General features: G+C 35.5%; 1 protein-coding gene across 4 annotated transcripts; it reads right to left on the bottom strand.

Annotated features, from left to right (window-relative positions):
* Window positions 1-5,232: 5,232 nt before the first annotated feature.
* Window positions 5,233-9,288, bottom strand: LOC132303262 (uncharacterized). Of its 4 annotated transcripts, none has more exons than XR_009481158.1 (5): window positions 8,917-9,288; window positions 8,008-8,196; window positions 7,624-7,678; window positions 5,915-5,987; window positions 5,233-5,829 (listed from the first exon to the last, which is right to left on the bottom strand). XR_009481158.1 is itself a non-coding variant. In XM_059800453.1 (4 exons), exons 2-4 carry the CDS (start codon window positions 8,024-8,026, stop codon window positions 5,392-5,394), a joined length of 438 nt encoding a protein of 145 aa, XP_059656436.1. In that variant the 5' UTR covers window positions 8,027-8,196; window positions 8,917-9,288; the 3' UTR covers window positions 5,233-5,391. The 4 variants fall into 4 exon arrangements, 1 of the variants encoding a protein (XP_059656436.1); XR_009481159.1 differs by having other exon boundaries at window positions 5,233-5,737; XR_009481160.1 differs by lacking the exon at window positions 7,624-7,678.
* Between the last annotated feature and the right edge of the window lie 5,334 nt (window positions 9,289-14,622).

The raw sequence follows: 14,622 nt of genomic DNA, 5'->3' as shown, positions 1-14,622 counted from the left end.
CGAGAATGTCCCACATTGAAAAACTGCAAGAAGAAACAAGTATAAACATACTTGCTTCACACAAATCCGTTTCAAGAAGAGTTCTCTTAACAGTTAAATCACCAAAAGGAAAAAAAAATCCTCTATTACCAGATAAACCAGTAGAGGAGAACTCTTCTTCACATCTTATTTATTTTGCTTCGGAATGGAACAGGTAAGGAACTCTCAGGTAGAGTACTTTCCTTAGAAATAACCTCATCTGACAAAGTATGTGCAATACAAAAAGCATACAAGCATACTTAGTCAAAGCAGAATAAAAATGACACAGCTTAAAGAAACATGGATATATCATTCATTCCCAATGTTGTTTCATTACAAAGAAAATAATAATAATAATAATAATAATAATAATACTATATATATATATATATATATATTACTCGATCCTACTTCCTCTTCGGATCAAACAGGGTAGATTCAAAAGCATCTACCACAGCTGGACTTGCAGGTGGAGGATTTGATGGGCCAGATGCAAGAGTAGAGACACTTGGAGCTGAAGGGACCTCAGGATGAGCTTTCACCATCTCGGCAAAAAGAACTTCAACTTCTTGAGCTTTTGGACCCTCACCATAAGGGAACGACACTCCCATTTGGGCATCAAAAGCCTCGGGATTTGTTGTCTTTCCCCCAGAACCTTGATTGAAGCCGGACCTGAATGCCTTGGCGCTAGATAAGCGCACCAAACTGGTGTAACGACCCTGCATTTGCCTCCCTGCAATGATGCAGGTACTAAGGGCGTCACTCAAACGCTGGACTTCGGCCTCTAGCGACTCAACTTTGGCATCAGAGGCAGCCAAACGCTTCTTGTAAACATCCCGAGCCTCGTATGCAATTTGTGCATTAGCAATGGCATGGGATGCCTTCTTCTCAGAATTACTGAGGTCCTTCTCCAGCTTCTTAAGGGAAAGAGACTGGGCCTTAGCAGTAGCACAGAGGGCCATTGTATGATACAAGCCCTGCATTGTAAGATAATAACAATGTAAGAAAGTGTGTAAGGCAATTATGACAATGGAAATAAAAGACGAGGCAAACCTCTATGGCTCGAACAGGGGCAGATGGGAGTAGCTGTTCCAGACCCATTCTGCCGATAATTTCTTCATCCTTGGGGAGCCACATTCCCCGAGCAACGGCCAGTGTTGCAGATGGGTCAGTGATCATTGAATCACCAACATGGAGGATGGACTTGTTAGCCCTCGAGAAGGAAGGAGTCCAAGGTGCTCCAGCCTCGGCAAGAACGTAAGCGTTGACTTCATCCTCAGGGTTAACCTCTTCGACTTTCTTCCCTTTGCTTTTTGGGTTGGAAGCACCCTTGTTTTTCACGGCTGAAGAGGAGTTCAGCCTTACCCTTTTGTTCAAAGGGACTTCGTCAATCTCCTTTTCCTACTCATTTGTGTGCAGTATAGTCAACGGAGCATTCTCTGCAGCTTTTCTCTTCAAGGCTTCAGCCCTCTGTTTTTCTTCCTCAGTCATGGGGAAGCTGTCAAAAGATGGAAGTGAGAGGTCCATGAGATCAGTGGCTACAGCTCTGGAAGCAATTGCTTTAAGACTCGCAGAAGTGAGTAAGCTCTCGATCGAGAGAGGGTTGCTCCAGACCCGTTTTTCCAGGAAGGAAAGCCTCTTCTTAGCAGCCAAAGAAGGAAATGTTGCTGAAAAAACACCAAGAAACTCGTAAATATATCGAAATAGTAAGACTCGACATGGGAAACAGCCCGAGCACTCTTCATGAAGAAAAAGGGGATGTTCTATACCTAATTTTCCGAACTTGCGAGGGATTGGGAGTTTGCTCGATTGGGGCATGGCCCATTTCCCTCTAACAACTATCATCCTTTCTTTCCACTTCTTCTCAGAAGTAGGAAGGTCTGTGCATATCCTTTGGTGCAAGGGGGAAGTGAAAAAGAAACGACAAGGCTCGGTTCCATGCTTAGAAATAGAATAAGTAATCAGCAAGTCAGCCAGAGTCAAGTCAAGACTCTCCTACCACCGGCGAATGAGGAGTGCTGAGATTACTCGAAGAAAGTTAGGGTTTACTTACAGGGGTGCAATCCCCAATTTGTTAAAGACTAAATGATAGAAGGGATGAAAGGGGAACCTAAGAGAGTGGAGATGCCCAACAGAGAGGAGCAACTCATCCTCCCCGACGCCTTCGCCGGCGCAAAAATCAGCACCTTTGGGGTACTCTGCGATTTCTACTCCCTCGGGAATCTCAAATTCTTCCATTACGGATTCAACGGAGAACGGGATGCGACGAATAGATAGAATTGCACTCCTCTCTTCCTTAGTGAGGATATTGTTCGACCCAGAAATGGATGTTTCAACCTGGATCGGAGAAGCACCTGGCTGATTAGCCGAGTCACTTACGGGTTTAGGAAAGTTTGAAACCCTAGGTAGGGGAACCCTAATGAGATTAGGGGAAGACGAGGGAGTGGACTAAGAATCTATCATATCTATACGTTCAGGAGTAGTTGAAGTACTCATAATGCAAGATCGAAGAGAAAAAGATGGAGAACTAACCTGATAAGACGACGGAGTGAAGAATGCAAGAAACGTAATGAGAGCAAAAGTAACCCTTATAGAATCTCTTAAGGCAGAATGGCAATGGGCAATCCTCGAAACATTTTTTTTGGTAAAAAAGACAACCGTGCAACTTCAATTCCCTTTTTAATAGGAGCCGCAATCCAATTAAAGAGGGAATTGGGGGCAAAGTGTGGAGGGAAAAATCTCCCTCCAGTAAGAATTGTACACGTCATTGCAATACAAATACCCATCACAAATGTCAGAGGTCCATCTTGCTCAAAGCCCAATCCAAGCTCGTTGACAGCCCAAAATCATAAGACATTAGCCCAAGGTCGCAGCTAATTGATCTCTGTAACATTGCTCAAGCCCGAAACAAGAGATCTAGCCCGTAATCAATGTCACATGGATCAGGTTACTTATGGCCCAAATTCATTGAAAGGAAATTAGTCCTATTAGAAGAAGGATACAGCAAAGAAAGAAACTACTACAGAAAGAAAATTATACAAAGGAAGGAGTTCTATTTGTAAAGAATTTCTATAGGGAAAGAATTAGAGGACAAGCAATGCGAGTCCTACCATAATTTAACCAATCTTTTGTGTATAAATAGAGACCCAAAACTCGAATAAAAGTATCAAGCAATTCTACGCTATTCTAGATACTGCTCTTATTTATTTTTTACTGTTCTTGAGTGTGTTGTATTATTTTTCTCAATTGTTATTGGTTGAGTAGAATTTTGCACTTACACCGTGACAACAAATCAAAACCATCATTCTAAGAAAAAGATGGCCTGTGTAAAAATCTCCAGTTTCTATATGGGACCAGTAAGTGATGCAAAGTTCAACTTCTTCATTCCTCCCAATTAGCTCATTGAGAAAGCACCCAAAGAAGGGACCGTCAAATGCCATTCATCCGCCAATGGAAATGTTACAGTATTTCCAAACTAGCTAAATTCAATAATTAATTTTGAATAAAGTAAGTGATTGTCTAATTAAGTGTGTTTCACAGCCCAATTGGATTTCACTTATAAGAACCAAGTTAAATGTGAAATAGTTAAATTTCAAGTCGCATATTCCACTTATCACTACACAACGAACACTTCCAGTTTAAATACTAAGTATCAAAGAAGTTACCAATTTACAATTAACACTTGTAACATTTAATACTTGATTCCAATACTTGATTCTCAGTTTTATCAAACACCATCTATATATCTTACTAATTCAACTTTGAGAAAGCCCCAAATGCTTGATTCTCAGTTTTATCAAATGCCACCTATATCATATTAACCAAATAAAAATAATTCAAATAAAACATGGCACGTGACGTACCAATAAGGCCTAAGGTTATTGCTTGGTATATAAGTTTGAATCTTAGAGGTACCGAGTCCTTTATGCAATTAAACGCTCTATGTTTGAAAAAAAGCAAATACAGTCCTCTAGTCACGGAAAACCGCCTGATGAATGTGTGACTTGTGAACAACAATTCAATTCATAATATTAATTATATATAATACTACATGTGTTGACAAAAAAAAATGACCAATGCAAATTCATAACATCTTTACATGTTAAATCAAATATACTACATAATAGTTACAATTAAACACAATCAGGCAAAAAAATTAAATGGGTGGATCACAAAAATCTCAAGTTCAACAGTGCTTCGTGTTCATGATAATTCGACATCGAAATAAAGTCACCATATTGGATGTCGATTTGACATTAGAAGAATTAGGGTCAAGATTGTAGAGAGAAGTGAAAGCCCAAAAGAGGAAATAAAAATGGAGAAAATTGAATTGGTACAAAAAAAAAAAAAAGGAGTTTAAAACCGCTTACCCACATAATTTTCTATTACTTGTCTGGTTCATGTAAACGGGTGGTAGGCTATAGGGTGCTCGAAGGGACTGGATTCCAGCAGCATCAAAAAAACGAAAATAATCCATTTTATCACTACTGAAAATAAATCATAATATGTCATAAGCATTAAAGACCATCTCAAAGTAAGAGACTCGTAAAATAAAAAATAAAAAATAAAAAATAATTAATTCAATTAAGATAGAGAACCAAATAGAGTGGTAAAATGGTGCAAATGATTGTCCTATCTATTCAATAGAAGTAAAAAAGGAAAACAAAATATTGAACAAAAGCAATAAGATAACTTTTTTCAATATATATATATATATATATATATATATATATATATATATTATAATTTTTTTTTTTTTTAATATTCTACAATTAAAATAATTTGATAAATTGTATTTAAAAACATTTAGATAATTGAGTTGGATGTGTATTAATTAACCCATTTAAGTTTTAATACCCAACTCTTTTATTACCCATCATATTTAAGTTTTAACACCCAACTCTTTTATTACCCATCATAAATAGATTGATAATGGATTATTCACTCCCCACTCATGATCGGCCCAAACCCACCAATTGCCACCCCATGTTGCATTTGGATTATTCACTCCCCATTCATGATCAGCCCAAACCCACCAATTGCCACCCCATGTTGCATTGCCCTTTGTCTTGATGCGTTCTTGTTGATTTTGGGTTGCTACCCTTGTTTCAAGGCCCTGCCTGATGGTGTTTATGTCACAAAGACAATTCCAGCTTTGAATCTAGAATAAATTGAAAGAGATGACTAGCATGAATCCAGCGAACATCCCATTGCTTGCACCACAAGAAGATTATATAATAGATTCATAGCTAATTTCCATAGATTTTCAGGCTATAACTAATCCAATGAAGAAGCAATAACAAACTCAAATGTACCAGAATCTAAAAGATATATATATATGGATCTATACACCTGACAAAACCCAAGCCTCCGTCATGTCCAGCTCTGGGTACGAGAAGATCCGATATGGAAGAACAAGGTAGAAGCATGGTCCAATACAGTTCCTCGTACGAAGGTAAATCCATCTTCGCTCCACTCAGTCCCCCAAGAATTTTGAATCCGGAAAATGAAATCTGCAGTGAGCTTGTCTATGTCACATCTTACCACTAATACTGCATGGTATATCCTTGATACCTTGAAAAATTCCTTGCCCTCCGTCATCTCCAGCTCCGGGTATGATAAGATCTGGTATAGAAGAACGAGGTAAAAGCACGGCCCCAATACAGCTCTTTGTACGAAGGCACTACTGATATGGTACATTCTTTCAAAATTCTCAGTACTGTGGATGACCCTCCAAATGATATGTCAGCTCTACGTCAGTTAAATGCTCAATAAATGCTCAATGAAGTCTAATATTTTGACTTTATGAACCTATTAAATAAAATAAATAATTAAATAGAGATATTAATAATCTAAACTTATTCAACTTAGAGCTATTAATTCTAAGAAATGGTACCTGTGGTATGATGCGATATACCCCTCCCTCCTATATATACGGGTAATCAGCTGCATAATGGACTCCATAATGACTAAAAAAGCAAGATGATATAAAATCAGTTGACAACAATGAGGATCTACAAAATTTTGAGTCAATCTGGAATCGGTAAACAACATAAAAACCGTCTATAACTCTTGCACGCTTGCAGGCATCACGAAACCAAGCTCATACCAAGTTTAAAATTATATTTAATGCAGCCAATTTATAATAGAGAGACAGTTAAAGGAAAAAGAAAAACAATACAAATATGGGCAGTTTTATTTTTTTTGATAAGTCAAATATGGGCAGTTTTATTATCGGATGTGAAGGTCGATCTACTTATAATTAACTTCTTTTGCGTTATATTTATTTCTCCTACCGATGAGTAGGCTATTTCTACATGTAATACCTTCCTTTGAATGATAATAAAATATTATTAATTAGTATACATTAAACGTTTCAAGAATCAAATTATTTTACTTACCAAAAAAAATATATCAAAGCCTATATAGGCTACATGTACTGATACTTGGTGATGTCCAGCAACTTTATTTTGGGGAAAGAAAATTTGAGTAAAATAATTTTTGTTGTTCATCATTTTTACCAAAATAGTTTATGATTTTAAAGTTTGTAAGTTATTTTCCGATCGTCGATGTGACAATTCCAAGAAAAAGGAGCTTAACTCACCCGGAAAAAAATAATAATAAAAAAATAGAAGAGTATATCAGATTATCGTAAAACATTTTTAACTGTTTATCTGTAATAACGGTCTACAAAAGCTTTTGACTGATAGCATGGAATAGGACTATCTCCATGTTACAACAAATTTAATGAACCTTAACTTTTGTAATCTGCATTCAGCAAAAAAAAAAAAAAAAAAAGGAGACAAATCTACATCTTCAATAAACATTTTTAAGAGAAGCCACATTGCCACACTACTTTCCAATACCATACATTAGAAAAATGAAAATTTGCTTACCGAGAACAATTAAGTGCCTATAAATGGAAAAGTAAGCACTTGTAACTTTTAATACTTAAAAATTCAGCTCTTAGAAATTCCAAAAATTGATTCTCAGTTTTATCAAACACCATCTATATATCTTAGTAATTCAGCTTTGAGAAAGCCCCAAATGCTTAGATTCTCAGTTTTATCAAATGCCGCCTATATCATATTAACCAACTGAGGTCATTGCTTGGTATATAAGTTTGAATCTAAGAGGTATCGAATCATTTATGCAATTAAACGCTCTATGTTTGGAAAAAAGGAAATGCAGTCCTCTAGTCATGGGAAACCGCCTGATGAATGTGTGACACTTGTGAACAACAATTCGATTCATAATATTAATTATATATAATACCACAACATTAAATATAATCCATAGTAATAGACATCAAAAAAACAAAAATAATCCATTTTATCAGTATTGAAAATAAATCATAATAAGTATTAAAGACATCTCATAGTAAGAGACTCGTAAAAAAAAAAAATTTAAAAATTAATTCAATTAGGAGTGTTGCAAATGACTGTCCTATCTATTCAATAGAAGTAAAAAAGAAAAAGCAAATATTGAACCAAAGCAATATGATATTTTTCTAATACATCAGAAAAACAATTTGTATAATTATCAATTAATAAAATGTAACATCACATCAAACAAGAAGAATATGGTCACAAACAACACACTTACTATTTTCCGATTCCACTCATTTCACTGAGCTCTTTTCCCTTTACATGAAGTAAACCTATGTTAAAGGGACAGAATTCAAACACCTCAGAAACTTCGGAGAGATATGGAAACTGGACTTTAATAACAATCAGAAGTTTTTCTTTCATAAAAAGATAATAGCAATAATAATAACAGAAAGTATAAGAATATGAAATCAATAAACTTGAATCAATTTCGAAATGATTAAAGAAATTAAAGAAAGTATTAATAACATATTAGCAATATGAAACCAATAAACTTGAATCAAGTTCGAAATGACTAAAGGAAGTATTACATATCAGCAAAGACTTACAGATTTCAATCAGGAATCTACTAAAAAGAAGAAGAATAGGAGGAGTTAGCTACCTGATGATTGAGGAGACATGCCTCTTAGAGGCTCAGAACCGCCACCACCCTAACCGTAACAGTGAGACAGTGAAGTGAGATTCTCTTCTCCTTGCACCTGCGTTCTCTTCCTTCTTTCTTCACCTTACACGAGGATTGAGGTTAGGGTTTTCCTTTTCCGTGAACTGCGTTCCTTCCTTACTGCTTCACCTTAAATTTCAGCAAACTTAAATTTCAGATAAACGTCAAAGTTTGATTTTAAATAAATACTATAGAAAAAAAAAAAAAATAAAGAAAAAAGTTCCAATGACCGACTAGTATATAACTGATGATATTAAAACTAAAAAAAACTAGGAAAATGAAAGAAGCAAGATCCATAAGCAAGTAACAATAATAGTATATGATATAAGGAACAATCAAACTGAGAACAAAAAGGCTCATTCAAAACACCAAAAATCAAGAGAAGCTGCATAATCAAAAGCATATAAGAAAAGAAGCCACACCCACAAACCCATATATCAAATAGCTCAGAAAATTGGACAAAGCCCTCATTTTTAAGGGCCTCACACCGAACAAATTAGCAAAATTAGAAAAACCCAATGTTGCATAAAGATGGAGTTGAGTGATCCCCAAATTTCAACCACACATGACAAAAGAAGAAGCTGAAATCCCAAAATCCAAACACCAAAAAGCATAGAAACACCAAATCTAATCTAAGCACCAGATAGATCGATTCACATGGATACCGGTCAAAACCACATTGCGTATTCAGATCTGCACCAAAAACAACACACACCCAGAAATGCCAAATTTACCCTTACACAAAATCAAGATTACACTTGATTTCAGGATTTAGTTTGCAAAACAAGAATTACAGAGCTTGATTAGTTGATTTTAAAAAAAAAAAATTAAAACAAAACCCATACATACAAGTTAGCAGTTGCAGAGAGAGAGGGGGGCAAGCTTGAGAGTTGAGAGACAGCGGCTGAAGCTTGCGAACGGCGAACCCGAAGTGGAACGGCGGGCGATGGAAACTGAGAGATACGGGTTTTGAACAATCTGAAATGATATGCCGATATGGGTTTTGAACTTTTGATTCTTGGAGACAGATAGATAAAATGAAATATATGGGTTTTGAACTTCTGATTCTTGTAGATTTTGTAGTTTGCAGTTGCAGAGAGAGAGAGAGAGAGAGAGAGGGCAAGTTCAGAGTTGAGAACGAGAATCGAGATGGAGGCGATTGGGGAGGCTGAAATGATTTGCCCTAAATTGGGGAAGCTGAAATGAGTTGCTGCTATTCGTTTGATTCAACCTAAACATGCGGGGATTTCTATGCCTTCCGGAATCATCAGTCAACCGTGGGCTGGCATCAACCTACATGGGCTAGTGAGCCCAATGGGTTTTGTGACACTGCAAGTCTGCTTTTGCCAGGCCAAACTTGTGGTGATAATTGGGCTTCAAGTAAGTCTAATTAATCAACTTTGGTGCTTTGGGTTCTTATTTAAATTCCTTTTTTTAAAAAAAATCTCTCTCTTTTTTTATCCTCGTAAAAATATTGACTCTACTTTGTCCCAAGAGAACTTGGACCTTCAACTTTCCATTTTGGTGGGTAAAGAACAAACCAAGAAGTTAGGAAAGAGAAAGTAAAAGCTATTAGGGAAGAGAGATATACAAAGGAGTATTTTTCAAGACTACACATCAACCTTGCCTAATGATAAGGTAATTTTACCATTTTATTCCAAATTAGGGTTTAAATGAGACCTTGCACTAATTCATTGTTGTTACTAATACTATCACTTCTGGTATGTTGAAATGGAATTGAAAATATATTGATGAAGCACGGTTGCTTAACATGTATTGACACACTTTCTTGAAAGTTTCTTGAAAGAAAGAAAAAAAAAAAAAAAAAAAAAAAATCTAGTGACATTATTTGAATAGAGTATAATAGCATAGACAACAGAATTTCATATGAACACATGAGAAACTATACATTTGAGTTGGGACTAGATTTTCACATACATGTAAACTCTAATGAACGGATCAAGTTAATTTTACTTACCAGTCACTTTCAACTATAGAATGATTTACAAACTTCGGCACAATTGTTTACAAAGTATGTGCATCATTTAAATTTAGACTTTACTTTCAATGAAACTCAAACTAAAGAACTGAGGGAGAGTGAGTACCCCTAAAGGCCTTACTTGTTGAAATGTCGTGCGCACTCAGCATGTAACATGTTGCAAAAGTATATATATATATATATATATATATATATATATATTTTTCCCTCTTTTTCATTTTCAAAACTGAAATAAAAGTCAAACAACAAAACACATTCATTTTGGTTTGGCCAGGTATAATAAATTATTTGCCCTAAAAATATTTTTTTTATATTACATAGTTAAACCTATAAATTTATTTTTTTAAATATAAAGAGGTATAATAGTAAATTTATTAAAATAGTTTTCTTTTCTTTCTTTTTCCAAACGTGATTATTATTTTTTCCTTTCTTGTTTTTTCATTAATCAACCAAACATGATAGGTGGTTAAAATTATCCTTCCATTTCCTTCCCTTTCTTTTTCCTCATAACTAAATGTTATTCTTTTTTTTTTTTTTTCTTTTTTTTCTTTCCCACTGTATCAAACATAGCCTAAATGGAAGAAGTAAAGGAGGATTGGATTGGATTGCATATCCAAGGGCTGAGATCAATTATGTATGGCTCATGGGATAGAATTAATGGGTCAATATTTTAAGTAAATGACTGGTCGAATGGAACACGTGTGAACTTCGAATAAAATTATACCAATGGCCTAAAATTTAAATTAAGAATTTAAAGCATTGTGTGGGTTTGTAAGTAGTTGTGATTCTTTACGAGCTTAACACACCTAAGCGGATGGACTATTTTATTAAATGTCCCTTCAAAATTTTGTTTAAATTTGACTTATTTACTTAACCAACAGTCTCAAACCGAACTTTTAACTAGTTGTTAATTAATAACTCGGTTCACTTGCATTCTTAATTAGGTTTAATATTGTCAGCTTTCAATAATATTAGACTACCTTTGGTAGGAAGAATGAAATGATTATTACTATTTTTTTTTATCGGCAAACATGAAATGAGGCAAGAATGATATTCTATTCCATTTTGAAATTCATAGTGAGTAGATTGATTAGATATGAAATGATGTTGAAATTAATTTCAAATTGAATTCTTCACAAGTAGGTACGAATAAATTAAACTAATAAAATAACATTTTTTTTATATTATTATCTATAAATAAAAAAAAAGAAAAAAAAAAAAAGAAGAAAAAAAAAAGGAGAGATAAGTTTTTATTTATTTATTTATTTTTTTACGGTAGTGATATTTAGTTCAGAAAACAAACAATTGATTGAGGAAGAGAAATTTAACCTTTTTGACCTTAACCACTTCTAGATTTTGTTAACAAAGTCTCATGAGAGAAATTGGAGCTGGAACAATTAATAAATGGAGATAGATATATGCATACGAAAAGAGATGGAAGTCGAGCTTAGACGGGCCCATCTGGGCTCTCATTTGGGCCCATTAAGGTCTTGGGATATCTGGTGGATAAATTCATTCTTGAAACTGATTTTGAAGTGAGAGGTTTTTGGTAACAAGTTGTCATCAGTAAGAGTATGAAAATGAAAATGAATTTCTTTCAATTTTAAAGCAATCAAAGAAAAATATGAGAAGGTGACTAGTACTATGTTATTAATTAAGAATAAGTTTGACGAAAATCATACATATTGTAAATTAAAGTAAAATATGCATGTTGTTGATTACACATTTTAAATTGAAGACTACTTCATTTTTCAAAAGAAAAATGATCTCAAACGGTGCCCCAGACACGCATGGATTCGCCGACAATAGTGTATTTATAATAAGCTGAATCTTGCGAGTAAAAGATAGAAGCCTGATACTCACTTCTAGCACTGATTTTATTAACAAATCGTTGTGGTTATAAACAAGTAAATGATGACTACAAAGGAAAAAAAAAAAAAAAAAAAAAGGTATAAAATCACACTCTAACTTACCCGAATAAAAAAAAAATAAAGAAAAATTTAATTAAAAGAAAAGAAAATAATAAAACAATGAGAAAAGAAATAAGAAAGTAAGTAACAACCAACGGGTCAGTGGCCGATCGATATCAGGCCTTACTTTCTAAATAAAGATCAATAGTTTAAGTTTAAGTAAAAACATATGTGTATGAATACCAATTAAAATAATAATAATAATAACAAATGCACCCACACACAATGGCATAACCCATTAGTGCACCGACATACAAAACTCACTTACACGTCACCTTCCCAAATCTGCACACAAGAGGCTCACATGACAACCAATTATCACTCCAATATCGTGTAGCTAAGCTATTCCCAATGATATGCCTATGAATTTCTTTGCAAGTGGTTGAAGTTGCAGAATCTTCCTCCAACTCCAAGAGCAAGACTGCGGAATCCGCAAATCCCAAAAATTAGAGTGCTTAATAAGGTAAAGGTTAATCCATTTTATCCAGATCCTTTGCTCATTACATTAACAATCTCCCAAATATACTTCATTATAAAAGCTCGATTAAGGGTGGCCAAGTCAGGGATACCCAACCCACCAGCACGTTTCAGTCTGCATACTAAATACCATGCCATTTTGGATCCAGATTGTTTCATCTCAGTGCCCAACCAAAAGAATTTCTTGAGGGTGGAGTGGAGGTCTTTAATGATTGCTTGAGGAAGTATAAAAATACTTGCCCAGTACAGATGTGTTGAGATAAGGACAGAACGAATAAGCTGAAGTCTGCCGGCATATGAAAGACTTTGTTAGGTCCAATGACCAATTCGCGGAGTAATCTTGTCAATGAGGCATTTGTAATCTGCTGCTTTTAAACAAGTGGAAATTAATGGAACACCAAGGTGTTGGATGGGGAGAGATCTTTTTTTTAATGCCAAGGAGGTTGGTAATAAGCTGTTCCGTATAGCAATCCATGCCAGAGAAGAAAACAGTGCTCTTTGGGAGGTCGATTATGAGGCCAGAGAATACTCCAAAGAGATCAAGAGCTGACTTGAGAGTAGAAACTGAAGTGATGTCTCCGTGGCAAAAAGAGAATTAAATCATCAGCAAATGATAGGTGGGTAATCTTTGCTTCTTTGCATCTCCAATGGAATTTGACGGTTGGTGCTTGCCAAATGAACCTGTTGATGATGCCAGTTAGCACCTCTGTGGCAATGACAAAAAGGAATGGGGGGAGCGGGTCACCCTGCCTTAACCCTACACCTTTGAAGTGGACATGGAATTGTCCATTAATAGAGATGGTGAAGGAAGGTGACGTGATACATGAATTGACCTACTTAATGATATGATGAGGGTAACCCAGAAGTGTCATTGAATTGGTGATGAATAACCAGTTAACGGAGTCGAATGCTTTCCTAATATCAATTGTAATAGTACACCTTGGGGAAGAAGAATGTCTTTGGTAACATTTTAGCAGTTCTTGGGCAAGAAGGATTGAGTCTGTGATCCTCCTTCCTTTCACAAAGGCAGTTTGCGTTGGTTCAATAATATGTGGCAGAGTGAGCTGATTTTTATTGGCCAATAGCTTGGCAAGACATTTGTAGATGACATTACAGCAAGAGATGGGCCAATAGTCATGCACTGTGGATGGGTTTGGACAGTTAGGCACAAGGGAAATATATGAATTGTTACATTCCCGAAGGAGTTTGCCATTCATGAAGAATTCAGTGACTGCCTTAGTGATAACACTGCCTAATATAGGCCATGATTGATGAAAAAAATGGGCATTGTACCCATCCAGGCCTGGAACCTAATAATCTTTGAGGGAAAATATGCAATTGTAGATTTCTTGCTCAGTGGGGATGGCTTCAAGTTCAGTCAGAAAAGAAGAAGGAATTGACTTGGTAATATATGGTTAAAGTGTTACAATACCACAAGGGGGTGGAGGTTCTCACCAAGAAGTGATTTAAAGTGGGAGAGGAAGATATTTGACCTCTGCTTCAGTACTAACAGTTAAGCCCTCAGGTGAAGTGATGCTGAAAGTTTTGTTCTTGTTTGATCTAGCCATGAAGGCTTTATGGAAATAAGCTGAATTGCAGTCCACAATTTGAGCCACATTACTCTTGATTTTTGTCGTTTCATATTTTCCTCAGATGATAGCAAGTGAAGGTAATTGGCTGTGAGTGATTTCTCCATTGTTCTGAGAAGGGTATAATTTGGTGAAAGATCAAAATCCTCCTGACACTTGAATAATTCTTGCTTGACAAGCTGAATTTTGGAAATGAGCTCTGAGCAAGAGCTCTTGCATGCCTCCTTGAGAGGGCCCTTTAACATTTTTAGCTTTTGAACAAGCTGAAACATGTGACATGGGTCCTCCAAACTCTGTTAATAGTTGGAAAAAAAAAAAAGAGGGTGAGTGCACCGTGAATTAAAATACCTGAATGGGAGGACTCCTCTTGAGGATGTGCAATATGAAGATAATCTTTGAAATCTGTGATAGTAGGATCCCATCTATTAGATCCGCCATGCTTCTTTTTTTTTTTTCTAAAAGTTCGCCATGCTTCTTTGAGAAGCTTGTGATTGCATTAAAATCACATTACTATTCAAGG

The sequence above is a fragment of the Cornus florida genome, unplaced genomic scaffold (genome assembly GCF_030987335.1).
Source record: "Cornus florida cultivar Cherokee Brave unplaced genomic scaffold, ASM3098733v1 CherokeeBrave_3.0.0_Hap2_Chr01, whole genome shotgun sequence".
Taxonomy (NCBI): Eukaryota; Viridiplantae; Streptophyta; class Magnoliopsida; order Cornales; family Cornaceae; genus Cornus; species Cornus florida.
Note: the sequence above shows the minus strand (reverse complement) of the source record. Positions and strands in the feature narration are given on the sequence as shown.